Below are 17,611 nucleotides of genomic sequence, written 5' to 3'. Positions count from 1 at the left end.
CAGCAACTCTGAGCGCCCCCCAGAGGCACGGAGTGATACAACATGGAGAACACGGAGTTCCTATTGAGCCTACTGACAACGGTGCTTGGTGTTCGCTGGTGGTTCTTTTTTGATAAGTTGCATCCCTACTCCAAATGCATGGTTTAGGGAATAGGAGTAGGGATGCAACTAACAACAAGGCCTCACAGGAATACTGGGAGACCAGTGCTCTGGGCCCCACAGGACTACAGAGAGACCAGTGCTCTGGGCCCCACAGGACTACAGGGAGACCAGTGCTCTGGGCCCCACAGGACTACAGAGAGACCAGTGCCCCAGTGCCCCACAGGACTACAGGGAGACCAGTGCTCTGGGCCCCACAGGACTACAGGGAGACCAGTGCTCTGGGCCCCACAGGACTACAGAGAGACCAGTGCCTCAGTGCCCCACAGGACTACAGGGAGACCAGTGCCCCAGTGCCCCACAGGACTACAGGGAGACCAGTGCTCTGGGCCCCACAGGACTACAGGGAGACCAGTGCCCCAGTGCCCCACAGGACTACAGGGAGACCAGTGCTCTGGGTCCCACAGGACTACAGGCAGACCAGTGCTCTGGGTCCCACAGGACTACAGGGAGACCAGTGCTCTGGGCCCCACAGGACTACAGGGAGATCAGTGCCCCAGTGCCCCACAGGAATACAGGGAGACCAGTGCCCCAGTGCCCCACTCAAAATTTCCCATAAATGTCTACGACTTCTCACAGAGTCTCTTGAAAACTCACAGACTTTTCCAACCCTATTCCTGGCACTCCTCATCCCGGACGGCAGTGTACTGTAAAGGGTAAGGAACTAGGCTTGTAATCTAAAGGTCACAGGTTCGATTCCCAGGTAGGATACTGCCGTTGCACCCATTAGGACATGCAGCCGGCTTTGCAAGAAGCTGCTGACAGGCCAGGCCCCGTTCCTGGGGCCTGATGTGGGGTGCCTGCCCCAGGCGTTCTATGCCCCCATTGGCACTGTGGTCCCAACGGTGCCCTCACTCGCTGATGTCATTTCCTATATGGCATCTGTGGCTGCTACCTGCCTCTGTCACTGGCTGTCTCTGTAACTGTCTCGCCCACTAATGTCAGTGTCTGTGACTGCCCGTTCCAGTCCACAGTCTGTCTGTTCCTGCCAGCTGTGGTCAGTTACAGTCAGTTACCATCGAGACCCGCAAGTACTGGCGTCAGTGCCTGCTGGTTTGGGGATGCATCATTACTGAGATGGCTGTGATGTCACGGCCCGGCTGGAGACAGCTACATGGGCGGAGATCACAGCGTCGCTGACACACGCTGGCAGAGGGGCAGGCTTTAGTGCATTCGAAAGGCTGTGCTGAAAAACGAGGCTGATCGAGTTTGCCATTAGAGGGGAAAAAATGAGAAAGGTCAAATTAACCCTTTACAGGTGCAGGAAGCAGCATGTCTCCTTTAGGCACAGGCAAGCTTTAGCGCCGACCCATTACTATGACACAGGGCCCAAACTCCTGGGAGCTCCAAGCTCTGCACTGATTACTGCAGACCCATGATTGCAGCGAAGGGTGTCATTTGGGCCTCTTTTACAGCTATATACAATACCGCTCTCATCTGCAGCAAAGCTTAATATGCCCCCCAAAGGAGCGCGTTTCTCGCCTTCATTACCAAAATCCACCGTCAAACAATTCTAAGTGAAACACAATTATTGCAAAGGACACACTGACTCGCTTAATGTTTTTACAGAGAGGAAATTCAGATGAAATTGGTTTGGATCCCCACTCCGCCTTCATAACGATAATAGTATTAATAATGAATTGGTAAAGCCATTTAAAACCCTGAAAGATAACATATACAAAATTGGTGCCTCTAACTTTAACCCTAAGCAGTTTAGAGCTTTCCCAGCCCCGTGGTCAGGCTTTGAGAAATGAGTTCTCATGTTCCCAGCTGGTGATTACCATAATAACAGTATTTTTCATTAAATGACCTGTGAGTTTATTCCCTTAATATACGACCTCAGGCCTGCAATAATGACATGCTGCAGTACTGAGAATAGGCTGAGGTGAGACGATCATGAATGCCAACAACTGTACCTGCAGTATACAACTGCTACAAAAAAGAGATATGTTTCATCTTACACGTGACAAAAACACTGCCAGCATCTAATCTGAGAAATTTAAATGACAAAGCAGCAGATTAAATGATCAACAGGTCAAGCTGAGTTTAATGTGAGAGAAGGATAGTGCTCGTGGTTTCAGACTCTCCGTCTCTCCTGCTTTTAGCACTGCTAGAGAAACAACTCAGCCTTTCATATGAGAAATGGTGCATCAACATCTGCCTTATTGTACATATTACGTAGCACAGTTTAAATTTATTTTATGTTGAACTCAGCGACCTTTGATGAACCCCGACACACAGGACTTGATGAACCCCATGTCAATCAACAAGCCATGCAAAGGTCATTTATAAATGTTTGGTATTTTTTTTGGTATTTTTAGATTATCACCTTTGAGAAACAGACAATATCATTTGTGTGATCACAGGAATGTGTCTGTTTTCTCTCTGTCCCTTCTCCCTGCTCTCCTCTGCTCAAACATACATGATCAGAACATCCTTGGGGCAGATAGTCAAGCTGAGGGGACTGTTTAACTCCCCCATCTCACAACACAGAAACCTACATCCTGAAGAATTTTCTCCCGTTTGAAAGTTTTATTGCTTCATTGCTCAAAGACAGCACACCATATAGGGGGTGAGAGACCTTGCGTGGCTACAGACACGTACAGTACAAAGATCAGCTTCCTTCTGGTCAAGTTTGAATGCAATCTGTAACATTTAATTGAAATCATTGATTGAACATATGAATGTCTATATAGACAATGGTCGTAAATTAAAAACGATTCTGTTTTCCCAACAGAACGGTGTGGAAGAACTTGACTGGTCTGCACATAGCCCTGACCTCAACCCCTTCCAACACCTGCCAACTGTTAGCCAGGCCTAATCGCCCAATCAGTGCCCGACCTCACTAATGCCCTTCTGGTGGAATGGAAGCAAATCCATGCAGCAATGCTCTGACATCTAGTATAACGCCTTCCCAGAAGAGTGGAGGTTGTTATAGCAGCAAAGGGTGGACCAGCTCTATATTAATGCCCATCATTTTGGATGAGATGTTGGATGCCAGATGTCCACATACTTTTGGCCATGAAGTATACCTGTGTAGCAAGTCAGTCCCTAATATGCAAGTCAAGCTATTGCCAATGCAAAGGCCAAATTACTCAGGGAATGATCTGAAGAACACAATACGAGTATTAGTTTACTTGAGTGAATGGCCATACCCCTAATTTAAACAAGCAGTGATCCACTTTGCGTTTATACTCCAACAGCCGTCATGAAGCTAAAATGAGAGATTCTCAGTACTTTACAACCAATTTTCTACGTTTTAGCACCACTGAGCTCATGACATTGCAAGCATTCAAAAATGAGTGATGCTTCTTTGACCAGTGCAAAGAACGGCAATGTGTCAATGTGAAAATGGCTCTACTGCTGTGGATATTCTCTGCATATTTACCCATTAATTATCACTTCAGATTTCTGTACATTTTTTTTACCCTGTATTCACAACTCAATGTTAACGGATATGGATAGCTGCTACTTTATGAGAACTGTAGTTTATCAGAGACCTGTGTTTTTGTAGTAGTTCCAACACCCGTTCTTATGCACTTATCGCACGTCTCTTTGGATACAAGTGTCTGCGCAATAAAACAGAACGTCATGCAATTAACTTATTATCACACATAGGCTAACAATGCTTTGAATTCATCTAGGTAGTCACAAACACATTGAATAACCACAGCAACCATTCCAACACATTTTTGAATTAGGAAAAGACCTTTTTGCTTTTGCCCAACTCACGAAACGTCTGTTGGCTATGCTGTTAATCCCAGCAGGTCCTCAGAAAGACTGAATCTACATTCCCTTCATCTCACAAGCTGCACCATCTTTGTTATTCCTTACCTACTGAAATCACTGCAAAAAACAAAATGTAATTCTCAGTTGACCAATCTAATTAACTAGAAGTAAAATAAATAAACATAAACAGTGCAATCACTGAAGTCAATTAATTATTATTGTTCCCTGTAGAAAAGCACAGTTTATGGCCCATGAAATCACGTACACTTCCCACTCCCTGCACAGTGGGTACATGTCTCTGCTACACCTTTTTTTTATCGCAACAACAAAACATTTAATTTCACTCACTTGTGAGTGAAGGCGCAATTTTAATACGATGGCTTGGTTTCTATTTTTATCGCAATGCTCAAAAGGACAGACACACACAATGCCACAGCTGCGATGGTTCCACCAATGAACTTCAGCTGGCCTTTTATTTATGTAGTCAGCCTAGCGCCAGGGCTAGCACGACGCCTGGAAAAGGGCACACGGTGGGGTCACAGAGTGGGGTCTTTATAAACGCCCGTGAATGAGAGGCACAGTCGAAAGGGTGGGGGTGGGCAGAATGACGTAAAGAAGGATAAGCGGGCAGCAGGGAGAGTTGGGGCGGGGGGGCGGGGGGCCGGGGAGTGGGTGAGATGGCGTGTGCCTGTCTTCAGCACAACGTACCCAGGCTTTGTTGAAGGCTTTTGACTTTGTGTACAAGGAAGTAAGAGCCGCGCAACTCATTAACATAACCCTTAAAGGGTTCAGCCCGAATCGCCAACGGCAACAAAATTAAATTAAAAGTAGATTCGCGCTGCCTGCCAGAGAGGAAAGCAGCCGCGCTGAAAAATATTAGTTCTGTAAGCCCAGAAAAGTCCATTTATACACACTTCCCACAATCAGAAAAATGTCACAAACTGAGTCAGCGCTAATCCCGGTTTAGCTCTGGTAATCCCTACACATTTCTGGGAATGAAAGCTTGGTTTTTGGTCCTGGAAGATGATCTCATTTTCTTTTCTCTCTCCTGTTTTTCAGAGGAACGACCCTCACATTACGCCGTCCGCACCGATAGTGGCGATAATGGAGGCGTAGGCTCTCTTAGAGAACCGCTGCCCTTCTCACAAGGAGAGAGGGGACGTTCGGGCGCTGAGAGGAAACCCCGGCCTGCACACACCAGCACAGAGCAGAACACCGGCTCCCCACGAATCCAGAGCAAATCGAGTGCGACAACACTATTTGTTTTGTCACCGCGTAACAATGGCTAAAGAACAAAACCCACAAATTAGTTACTGGTAAGAAATGTGCTTAAACCCGTATGAAGCGAGAAGGGGAAAGAGCAGTGAGTCAGCCAAACACCATCATGTATTTACCCCACAAAGCCCAAACACAGCATCATGTATTTACCCCACAAAGCCCAAACACACCATCATGTATTTACCCCACAAAGCCCAAACACAGCATCATGTATTTACCCCACAAAGCCCAAACACACCATCATGTATTTACCCCACAAAGCCCAAACACAGCATCATGTATTTACCCCACAAAGCCCAAACACACCATCATGTATTTACCCCACAAAGCCCAAACACACCATCATGTATTTACCCCACAAAGCCCAAACACACCATCATGTATTTACCCCACAAAACCCAAACACACCATCCTGTATTTACCCCACAAAGCCCAAACACAGCATCATGTATTTACCACACAAAGCCCAAACACAGCATCATGTATTTACCACACAAAGCCCAAACACGCCATCATGTATTTACCCCACAAAGCCCAAACACAGCATCATGTATTTACCCCACAAAGCCCAAACACAGCATCATGTATTTACCACAAAAAGCCCAAACACACCATCATGTATTTACCACAAATTCGGGCGGTGTAATTGGGAAGATCGCGGGAGGTCCCCTGATCCAGCGCTGAATCCGGATAATCGAGAACCGCGGGAGACCAGTGAAAATGGCGGCGCGGCCGCACCCTTATTCTGCCCCCATACGGAGGGTGAGATCCAGGGGAATGACATCACTGAAGGACACGGAAACTGTGCGGGTTGGGGGTGAGGGCGCTGGGCAGCCAGACAGGCTAGAGGGAACTAAGGTGACATACAGCTGTGTTTTGCCCCCATACCCCCCCCCCCCCCACCTTTCCTGCCTGATTGGGCCCTGTTTGAGGGTGATCTAGTGCGATGGGGGGGCTGGGGTTGCTGGGGGGGGGGGGGGGGGCGTGGGTTGATGGGAGGGGGTGCACCAGGTGTGTGCGCTCAGCAATGCTAATGCGCTTAGCATCGCGCGTTTTCCACAGGCTGTGTGCTGTCACAATTAATGATTTCAGATCAGATTCCCGGGACTCGAGCGGGACGATTAACCCGAACACCGCAGCTCCCGTAAACATTCGCGCGTAAATAAACGCTCAACGAGCGATACTTCAGCGGCGCACAGCGCACTTCCCAGGATGCCGCGGTCCTCAGTGCAGACGAACGGCAATAAAACTCGGCCTTTGACCTTTGACCCCGGCGTGGGCTCGCCGAGCGTGACGGAGGATGACAGACGGCCCGTAACCCCGGTGACAGGGCGCCGCCGCTCGTCCGTCACGCTCTCCCAGACGGGATCATTAGCCGGCGCCGGTCCGCAGGGACGCCGGCTCCTCTGCGTGATTATGACCTCGATCGATAGGCGTCACCTTCGGGGCGGGAACGTTCCTGACACGTCGCCGATCCGATCGATCGCGCCTTTTCACGCACAATCAGGCCAGTACCCCCCCCCCCCCCCAAACCAGGGGGCTCGGGAGCTAGGTACGAAGCTATGGAGACCGCCAGGGTGAACTTCCCCCACCACACCTTATGACCCCCTACCCACCTGCATACACCCGTGCATCTCTGCAGCAAGTGAGAGATTGAGGTCGGAGCTCTAAAGCTCTGACACGGGAGAGTGTGTCATACAGACCAGGCAGGACCACGTCCCGCTACCATCCCCATTTCAGCCCTGTGTCCCGCTACCATCCCCATTTCAGCCCCACGTCCCGCTACCATCCCCATTTCAGCCCCACGTCCCGCTACCATCCCCATTTCAGCCCCACGTCCCGCTACCCTCCCCATTTCAGCACTGTGTCCCGCTACCCTCCCCATTTCAGCACTGTGTCCCGCTACCCTCCCCATTTCAGCACTGTGTCCCGCTACCCTCCCCATTTCAGCACAGTGTCCAGCTACCCTCCCCATTTCAGCACTGTGTCCCGCTACCATCCCCATTTCAGCCCCACATCCCGCTACCCTCCCCATTTCAGCCCTGTGTCCCGCTACCCTCCCCATTTCAGCCCTGTGTCCCGCTACCCTCCCCATTTCAGCCCCACGTCCCGCTACCCTCCCCATTTCAGCCCTGTGTCCCGCTACCCTCCCCATTTCAGCCCCACGTCCCGCTACCCTCCCCATTTCAGCACTGTGTCCCGCTACCATCCCCATTTCAGCCCCACGTCCCGCTACCCTCCCCATTTCAGCACTGTGTCCCGCTACCCTCCCCATTTCAGCACTGTGTCCCGCTACCCTCCCCTTTTCAGCACTGTGTCCCGCTACCCTCCCCATTTCAGCCCCACATCCCGCTACCCTCCCCATTTCAGCCCCACATCCCGCTACCCTCCCCATTTCAGCCCTGTGTCCCGCTACCATCCCCATTTCAGCCCCACGTCCCGCTACCCTCCCCATTTCAGCACTGTGTCCCGCTACCCTCCCCTTTTCAGTACTGGTGACCGATAACGGTTTCCTTCTTCTCTTCCATTACTCTCTCAGAATAGGTCATTATAGCCGACAAGAAAAAACGTGCACTGGGCTTAAAAGGACCGCAATGCTCCAGAAGTTCACCAACATCCTGAAAGGAATTATCGTGGGACGAGGGGGGAGGGTGGGGGAGGAGGGGGGGAGGGTGAGAAACCACCATCAAACTAAACCTGTAGACACTGTGCCCATGCCACACTAGTGCAAACCGACATAGACCCTTCCCACAACTCATAATTACAATACATCAATCATACTTTAACGTCTCACTGTCGGTAATAATCCATCGACATCACGGAAAGAATTGTTTTAATGCCAGCGGCGAGACTAAGCAGGGACCGGCAGGAAGGTGATAAAAGTGATAAGGGGTGTGCGCGGTGATTAATGTTCCCAGTGGCCTCTCTGTAAGAGCGACCGCAGCGCGCCGCGCGTTTTTAGCGAGACAGCTACGATGCGCAGGAAGCAGAATGCAGATGTGGGAAATCCTGATTAACTCGACCTGCATTTAAATAAAACCCACTGAATCACTGCTGCTCAGGCAATGACACATCTGTAGCAAAGTCAGAGAGTTTTTATTTTTAATCTTCCACTAATTACTTTCTTTGCCTTTATTGGATGGCTAATTAAAATCACTTACACAACAGCTAGGTTAATAATTACCCGTTACGTTGCCTGGTTTGAGGCTATCCTCTCTTTTAATAACAGGATGACAAAACCAATGTTGTAAAATTAAATACAAATTTCAACACGCAGCATTTTTTTTTGCGTGACGGGATGTGTTCAAAATATCAGATTTTAAGGTAAACGGATTCATTCAGATTTTTCAGGCCTTTAGCAATAACACTGCAATGAGCTGCTGCAATACATTACAGAATGACTGAACGGTTTGGCTGGAGGGTTACTTTCTAGTAGGGTAATTTTAAATGACTAGGTTTATGGACATGAAGCACGGAGTGGAGACTTTTTTAAAGGCTTCTGACCAACTCAGGAGCCTTTTTAAACAGACTCTAGCTGTGTAAACACACGTGCTCTCCACCTCTCTGCCGACTTCAGATGGGCCGGCACCTGTAAACACATCAAACTGAGCTAACAGCCAGCGTAGCATGCGGCCAGCTTTACTACATCAGATACAGGGGAGAGCGGTCATCTGTTAACGCCGGGACTGTATAAACAGCTCTTTATGGAAAAATAAATTGTGCCCAAGTTGTTTTACGTGCGCCCGCTTACGGGGAATCTTCGGTCACATAAATCTCAATGTCCCGGCTGGACAGTAACAGCTCGGTCCGGGACACGTGGAAATTTAGAGAGGGTCTGTGCCGAGCGTTCCTTTGCATAAATGAGGAAGATGGCCTTGAGGGTTCATAAAAGAAAAACAAACACTGAGAGCGTCACTTGTATCTCAGTCTCCTTCAGAACGCAGTGACCCCACCAGCCCCAGGAGACCTTTACAAGGCAGGACTTTTTTTTTTTTTTGAAAACTCAATTTTTTATTTTTTTGTTTTACATTACCTTCCCTTTAGCTGAGGCTATTTTTGGTGGGATGGTATTTCAGCATAGTCTCACAGAGGGCTGCATTATTCATTCATTGCTGGTGAGAGAACAAAAGGAAACATGTATACACTAAAAGGTCACGGAAATGCATGGGAACTCAGGGAAAAGGTCAACTTTGATCACTTTGATGCAAAAGCCTTGTTTTCTGTGACAGTGACTATCCACCCATCCACCCCCCCACCCCTCCTGCACCCATACCACTCTCCCTCATTAGTGCTCATTTAAAGGACTTAATACTTTACTGGTCACGGCAAAAAAAATGACAGTCTGGACAATCCCCAGACCGTCAAAGGTCACCACAGAATTTATTAACAATCCAACTGCTCTGAGAAAATCCTACTCCAGTTTGTGCCGGGAAGTGGCTCTGACTTCAAGTCCTCAAAAAAACTCCTCCCCCCATTTTTCTCATACCGTGACAGCATGCGTACTTCAGCCAATGAAAACAAATGGAGCTTGTCTTGTTCATCAAATCAAGTCGGTTGTTTTGTAAGCAGATTTCATGTCCACGGCCGCGTAATCTCCCCTGTTCCGTAAGGCAGGAAGCGCAAACAGAACGCAGCACAGGCACAGGGCCCACGGTCTACTTCCTGCTTCCTGTGCCGCCACAACCCCTAAACAAATCCGCAGCCACTCAACGCCTCCATTTAACTGCTCTCATAATCTCTGTTAGCTAAATCCCATTACTGCACATTGTAACTGCCAGATTATGCATTCTGGTATCATCTGTGATTAATGTCAGATTAACAGAACCTTCAAAAAAAACAAAAAAACAACAGTGTATCTGAGGGAAGAGAGGAGGGAGGATAATGGGGACTAGCAGGAGTGTAGTCACTGTGACGTCTGGGTAGAGACTGGGTAGAGGCAGAGGGCCCACTAAGTGGCTCAGGACTCCTTTAGCTCGGAGCAGTGCATCCTGGGAGTCTCCCATTTTAACACTTCCAGTTTCCAGCGCTTCTGTGCCAAGAACACAACAGCAGAGTCACGGGAGGGAGGAGAGGCGCCGAGCAAGGGCTGAATTAAACATGAGGCGCGAGTGACACCGCCAAATACCGAAACGCAAATGCTCAGCTGCCGAGGGGGGCGGGGCCTGATGCTGTGCTGAGGGGGGCGGAGCCTGACGCTCTGCTGATGGGGGCGGGGCCTGACGCTGTGCTGCTAGGGGGGCAGGGCCTGATGCTGTGCTGAGGGGGCGGGGCTTGATGCTCTGCCAAGAGGGGCGGGGCCTGGAACTCTGTCCAGGGGGACGGAGCTTGACACAATGCCCAGGGGGGCGGGACCTGACGTTCTGCTGAGGGGGCGGGGCCTGATGCTCTGCCCAGGGGGGCGGGACCTGATGCTCTGCCCAGGGGGCGGGGCCTGATGCTCTGCTGAGAGGGCAGGGCGGGGCCTGATGCTCTGCCCAGGGGGTGGGGCCTGATGCTCTGCCCAGGGGGGTGGGGTTTGATTGAATATGTGCTGCGCATCAGTTCTTGTCTGGCCGTCAGCAATCAACTAGCTACTTATAGCAAGCAATCTTTGGCTATTTCAGGGGGTTAAGAATGCAAATATCACAGGGAATTGAATGCCACAATACTATAGTTATCAAGGATGTCTGTGTGTTTTAAATTTGTAGCTTTGGTTCTCTTAGGCTTTATTGTATGAAGTTTCACGCAGGACTTCGCGTTTCCTTTGGCCACGTCGGCAAGAGCGAGTTCGTCACACGTTGGCCAATGATCATCCAACATAATAAGGTGTTTGTGCGAAACTTCCTGGCCGGGAACTCGTGCAGACCATAAATCCAACGCCGCTTGAAAGCAGCGCAAGCAGACATATCCCTGGCAAGCCTATTACTGCTGCTCCCAGTCCGAAAGGTGGGGGTGTCTCAAGATCTCTCCAGATGTGATCGCCAGCCCTTGGAAAGGGGGTGGAACGTGATCCGGGCCCCCACACACACCCGCACCCCTACCCCACCCCCCCGCGCCAAGCAGCAGCCATGACCTTATTAAGCCGGGCCCTGTGAAAGGTAAACAGCTCTGAGGATGTGGGGAAGGCTGCCGTTAGTCAGCAGATGCAGAGGGACACATAATTAGTCACGATGACACCCACGCTTGCCCGAGTGTTTTATTGATGAAGAGGAGCTCCTCGCCTCATAACAAGAGCCACACCCCCATTCACCCCTCTCCCAATCACCCACACACACACACATACACAGGCAGAAACACACATCACACATAGATACACACAGATACACACAGACACACAAACATACACCACACACACATGCACACACACAAACACATACAGAAAGACACACAGACATGCACCACACACAGACACACGCAAGCACACACACACATGCACACACACACAAACGCCCACACTCACATGCATGCACTGCAACATGAGAACCTGCCAGCTTCTCAAATTCTTATCAAAGCAACACCCTCATCACAGTGGACTAATCACCCAGCTGCCTCCACACTATCAGAGAAACACCCTCACCACAGTGGACTAATCACCCAGCTGCCTCCACACTATCAAAGAAACACCCTCACCACAGTGGACTAATCACCCAGCTGCCTCCACACTATCAGAGAAACACCCTCACCACAGTGGACTAATCACCCAGCTGCCTCCACACTATCAGAGAAACACCCTCATCACAGTGGACTAATCACCCAGCTGCCTCCACACTATCAAAGAAACACCCTCACCACAGTGGACTAATCACCCAGCTGCCTCCACAGTGGACTAATCACCCAGCTGCCTCCACACTATCAGAGAAACACCCTCACCACGGTGGACCAAGCAGTAATTAGACAGCCGTGGATCCCAATGCACAATAACAATGGAGTTCTCCGTAGATCGACTTCTGCGGAGGGCTGGACGCAGTCCCACAACCGCCCAGGATGCCGTCCCGCCACAGCGACTCTTCATTTCCATATACAGAGCTGAGGAAAGCTGGCCAGAGCCCAAAGCCGCTACCTAGCAGCATGCGCGCAGCACAGCGCACTAGCCACGGGGACGCTGACCCAGTTAGGCTCTTAAAGCTCCACCGTTTAGCAAGAGGCTCCAGTTAGCCAGCATCCTCAGGCTGACTCACACAGCGCCTCAAACAAGCCTTTCATGATAAACATTATTAGGGTTAATAATTTATGCAGATTAACAATGCGCATTTAGAGTGGAAGTCGGGGAAAAAAACACTTTGAAAACGCATCGAGGAAACGGAGGCGAACAGTGAGGAGAGCCGGTGAATGCAAAAGCCTTGCGCACGTGAATGCACCCCATCTACTGCACCACCAATTCAAGCAAAGCACAAAAGGTGATCTGCAATGGAAAATGAACAAACTCAGCCCAAGAAAATCAATTCAAATGAGAAACCCAACGCAGACTGGGAATTAATGTGAGGTCCAAGTTGGCTGCATTTAATTACATTAATTGTTTTTACGGGTCACACACAAGAACAAATAACTGCACCTACTTCACCTGGGTGCGTGGAACACTGTGGACTTCACAACGTGAAATGCATTAGATCTGCGAGGGGGGGGGGGGGGGGTCACAAAAATCCAATCGAACTTGGGGAAAAGCAGAGCTGGTGACAGAGGAGCAGGCAGTCACACAGAGAGAACAGCATGACTTAGAGAGAGAAAGAGGAAGGGGGGAAAGAGAAAGGTGGGGGGCAGAACACAAAATCTGGAGCCAGCTTCCACCCTTTTATCATTTAGCTTCACTGAGACCCATCCGAAGCCAGTTTCCACCCTTTTATCATTTAGCTTCACAAAGACCCATCTGGAGCCAGCTTCCAACCTTTTACCATTCAGCTTCACTGAGACCTATCTGGAGCCAGCTTCCACCCTTTTACCATTCTGCTTCACTGAGACCCATCTGGAGCCAGCTTCCACCCTTTTACCATTCAGCTTCACTGAGACCCATCTGGAGCCAGCTTCTACCCTTTTATCATTTATCTTCACTGAGACCTATCTGGAGCCAGCTTCTACCCTTTTATCATTTATCTTCACTGAGACCCATCTGGAGCCAGCTTCTACCCTTTTATCATTTAGCTTCACTGAGACCTATCTGGAGCCAGCTTCCACCATTTTACCATTCAGCTTCACTGACACCCATCTGGAGCCAGCTTCCACCCTTTTACCATTCAGCTTCACAAAGACCCATCTGGAGCCAGCTTCAACCCTTTTATCATTTAGCTTCACTGAGACCCATCCAGAGGGAGCCACTAAGAAGACCTTACAGGCCAAATGCAGGAGGCATACAGCAAGAATGCAGGGGAGGAGAAGGCAGGGAAGGAGGAGGCGACAAAGGAGGCATTTCTTCTTACCCCAGCGTTGTCATGGTTACGATGGTGTACCAGAAGGAGGCCGGGATGCTGGTGAACTTGCTGGAGCTGGAGCCCTTCTCGGCATAGAACATGACGGTGGCGAAGATGATGATGGCCATGGTGAGGGAGAAGAGCAGGAAGCCCAGCTCCGAGGCGCAGCTCTTCAACGTGTAGCCCAGGATCCGCAGGCCCTGCGAGTGGCGGGAGAACTTGAAGATGCGGAAGACGCGAAAGACCCGCAGGGTGACGAAGGCGCCGCTCACGTCCTCGTTGTTGGTCATGACCAGGCCGATGTAGTAGGGCAGGATGGCCACCACGTCGATGATGCTCATGACGCTGCGCATGAAGCGGTAGCGGCTGGGCGCGGCGAACAGGCGCATCAGGTACTCCACGGTGAAGATCATCACGCAGGCCGTGTCCATGCAGAAGAAGGCCACCGTGTAGCGCTCCCCGCACGGCATGTCCTTCTGGTTGGGCGTGGCACCGCACGGCACCGTCTCCACCACGTTGGTGATGACGGAGATGGCGATGAAGAAGCCGGTGACGTAGTAGAAGACCAGCGCCATGGTGCTGGTGTGCGGGTTCTCGAAGGCCCGCCACATGGTCTCTCGGAAGGTCATGTTGGGCGGCTTGCTGTCCTTGTTGTCCTCCTGGTCGTCCATCAGCCGCTCGGCGTTCTCCCGCTTGCGGTCCTTGTACTCTTCGTAGCAGCAGTCGCCGATGATCTCCGGGATGATGCCGAAGAAGGCCAGCTCCTCGTCGTAGGCCGAGATGCACTCGTACCGCGGGTAGTGCAGTTTGCCCGTCCGGTAGAAGTTGAGGACGCTGCGGAAAACGTCCGGGTCGCGGTCGAAGAAGTACTCCTTAGTCTCCTCGTTGTAGAAGAACTCCTTCTCGGAGCTGCCCAGCAGGGTGTCGGGGTAACGGTCCAGCGTGTTCCTCCAGGTCTGGAAGCGCCGTCCACTCACGTTCAAGATGATCAGCTCGTCCTGCCTCTTATTCTTCTCTAGGGGAGCGATGGGCATCGGCAGGTTGGCCACGGGCATCCAGCCAATCGCTGCAGCCCGGGCAAAAGGGAGCCATGCTGCCACTCCTGCCGCCATGGCGACTCTGGGTCGAGGCGAGGGCAACGAGTCCACCACCTTCAAAACCAGCTTGCCTTCAGGTCTGGGACCATCTGGGAGAGGGAGGGAATGAAGGGGGGACAGGAGAGGAGGGAAATCGAGAAACAGAGAGAGAGAGGGAGAGTGAGAAAGAGAGGAAGGGAGACCACAGGGCAGAGAGGGGGGTCACCCAGCTGAATCCTGGCTGTTAAAAAGCTACCGCCCACAGGCTGTCATCGAATGGGTTGAACTGGGACTAGATGGTGCGGAACATTGAAACATTTGCATAACCCTGTTAACCACTAAGTCGGTAATTGCCGGGAAACCCTGTGGTTAATTGTGCCGCCGAAATCCTGGACAGAGCATGGGAATTCTTCATAATAATACCATAAAATTTATAGTGCTGTAAATGATCTCATAATGGACTGCATATATAGTAAAATAGCAAATGCTCATAAAATTCTAAATGCATAACAATGATAGAAAAATTAATGGTGCTGTACCTCGCATTCATTATAAGCATATTTCTTTGTTTCTGTTGAAAATTATGTGATGGATAAAGTGCATGGCTTACTACTAGTTTGAATGGCTTATATGTAGCTTATTTGATAGATGTGTGTATATTTGTTGAAATCAATGATGACAATAACAACAACAACAACAATAATAAAACAACAGCTTAGCACTGTTTCAGTACAAGTACAGTACATTTAGCATATTTTGACAGTATTATTTCAGAGAACATTTAATCATCATGATCTGATAAAAAAAAAAACATGCAGTACACAAAAATGATATGTGATACATATGGGTATGTTTACTCAATGATGATAAATTATTAAACCTTTGATAAAGGCAATGCCGTTCACGTTTCACAGAAGTGCAAGCGAGATAATTGTGTGCTTTCTAAAAAAAAAAATACAAGCGAGCACATCTACAATATACACCAAAATCATCTAGTTAAAAAGCCTAATTGGCCGTGTAGACAATTTAATGCAGTACAATTTTACTTATAAAATATACAATGCAAGACATATTTATCCGTAACTTGGATATTTTAACCTCCGGTTTACAAAAATAATAAATTACTGCCAAGAGCGCTGAGAAGGGGTTTCTAAAAGAGGTTCGGTACCTGTTGAGTCAGAACTACAGAAGAACTCTGGCGATTCTAGCAAACATTTTGGTCGTTTCCTTTAGCTGCTACAGTTACGTTACACTGATTTTATCAAATGCCGTGTTTGTATTATGCCGCTTTCACATCATTAAAAAAATCCAATTTAAAGGCTTTGGTTTCATTTTATACTTTGTTGTTTACTAACAAGAGCTAGAGATGCATTTCGCGTTTGCAAAGCCTAACAAAAGTCAAGCAAGCATTTAGAATATTAATGGGCTTGTCGAATATGTACACAGGCTGTAGAACACATTAAATAACAGTAACATTTTGGATGATCTACAGTACGAGTACTAATACGAATGCATAAAAAGCGCATTTAAATCAGCAAACCCCCAAAACGCCCTGAACAATTGAATACTGTTTAAAGTAATTTCATAACAAGTATTGTTTTAACTTAATCCAGCATTTGTCCATTTAGTTAACAAAAGACACACTTACCTCCAAGAATAAAAATATCCGATTAAATGAAAAAAACATGAAAATGCCTGCTTTTTGGAAAAGTAACTCTTTAGAAAAAAGCTGTTGCTGTGTATCGTCGCTGAGAACACTGGGGGGAAATCCAGCTACGATAGATAGAAAAGAAATTTTAAAAAATAACAACAGGCAATAGATGTCAACACGTAATTAAACCAAATAAGAACGTGAAAAATCGCCGTCACTCTCTCGCTCTCTACCACGGGTACGTGGGATTTTCTCCTAGTCTGTAACAGAGACGGCGGCGTGGACGTTTATTCCTTTCGCTCCATCAGTTGGAAATGGTACCCTGAAAGGCTAAGCTTTCCCGGTGGCACCTCGCTGGAATAGTAAAATGACAGACAGAGGTGGGAGTCTCTCTCTCTCTCTCTCTCTCTCTGTCTCTCTCTCTCAGTCCACACAGCTGCTCGCGTTCGCGCGCACCTTGTCTTCCGTGCACGCGGAGAAAGAGCGCTGCAAGAGAAACGCACCGAGGCAGTGTCCGCTCACTTTCGGGCACCGATATAACCGACGCCACGGGAGTGAGGTGCCAAAACGAGGCCATTTAGGTAATCAGTTGTGCTGTAGTTACAGCAATGTCGGCTGATTTTGGCTTAGTTTTCATTGCTCTTTTATTCCGTTATAGTCAAAAAATAAAAATAATCAGATATAATCAAATGCTCAATCTATAGTGATAAGTAGGCCTACTGCACAGCTTGTTCCATTTAGACAAGTGGTTTTTCTACCTACTCATGAAATGAGGGCTAATGAAGAGAAGCTGAAACGTAAATATTAAATATTGTGAAAGTATTGAAGGAAGATTTAAAAATGCATAACAGGAATTAGATTTTTATTTGAATTCAATTAAATTTTTTTTTACAGAGAACTGTCACATAGACACTTTACAGAGTAGCAAGACAAGAGACAAAAAAGAGCAAACACCAGGCCTGAACCCCCAAATAGCAAGTACATAAGGTTAAAAAAAAACTCCCATTGGGGAGAAAACCCTCAAATGGTGGCAAGAAAAAACTCCCCAATGGGAAAAAATCTCGAGAGGAACCAGGCTATAGAGGGGGAGCCCATCCTCCACTGGCCAGCCTGGTGTAAAGTAGCAAACAGCAGATGAAATGGGTTGAGCAGGTTACAGCTGAGGTGAAAGCTAACAGGAATAATAGAAGACCAAATGGTATAGTTCAGAATAGTGCAGTTTAGAGGAGCTGGATGATGGATCTGGAGCTCCAGACAGCTTCAAGGCACGGGCAGGGGAGGAACAGGACTAAAGCGATCCCGTGGATTCAGGCCGATGAAACAGGCTGGAGCGGTCT

The 17,611-nt window shown here is 48.8% G+C and overlaps 1 protein-coding gene across 1 annotated transcript in view; it reads right to left on the bottom strand.

Moving 5' to 3' along the window:
- Nucleotides 1-16,806, bottom strand: part of kcnd3 (potassium voltage-gated channel, Shal-related subfamily, member 3) — a 162,323-nt gene extending 145,517 nt beyond the window's left edge. The window contains exons 1-2 of the mRNA XM_035383302.1: nucleotides 16,272-16,806; nucleotides 13,557-14,733 (exon numbers count right to left, since the gene is read on the bottom strand). Coding sequence (XP_035239193.1) covers nucleotides 13,557-14,659 — 1,103 coding nt within the window. The 5' untranslated portion in view covers nucleotides 14,660-14,733; nucleotides 16,272-16,806. The remainder of the gene's footprint in view (nucleotides 1-13,556; nucleotides 14,734-16,271) is intronic.
- Between the last annotated feature and the right edge of the window lie 805 nt (nucleotides 16,807-17,611).

This window comes from Anguilla anguilla, chromosome 11 (genome assembly GCF_013347855.1).
Source record: "Anguilla anguilla isolate fAngAng1 chromosome 11, fAngAng1.pri, whole genome shotgun sequence".
NCBI lineage: Eukaryota > Metazoa > Chordata > Actinopteri > Anguilliformes > Anguillidae > Anguilla > Anguilla anguilla.
The sequence above is the reverse complement of the archived record's forward strand: the minus strand, read 5'-3'. Positions and strand labels throughout refer to the sequence as shown.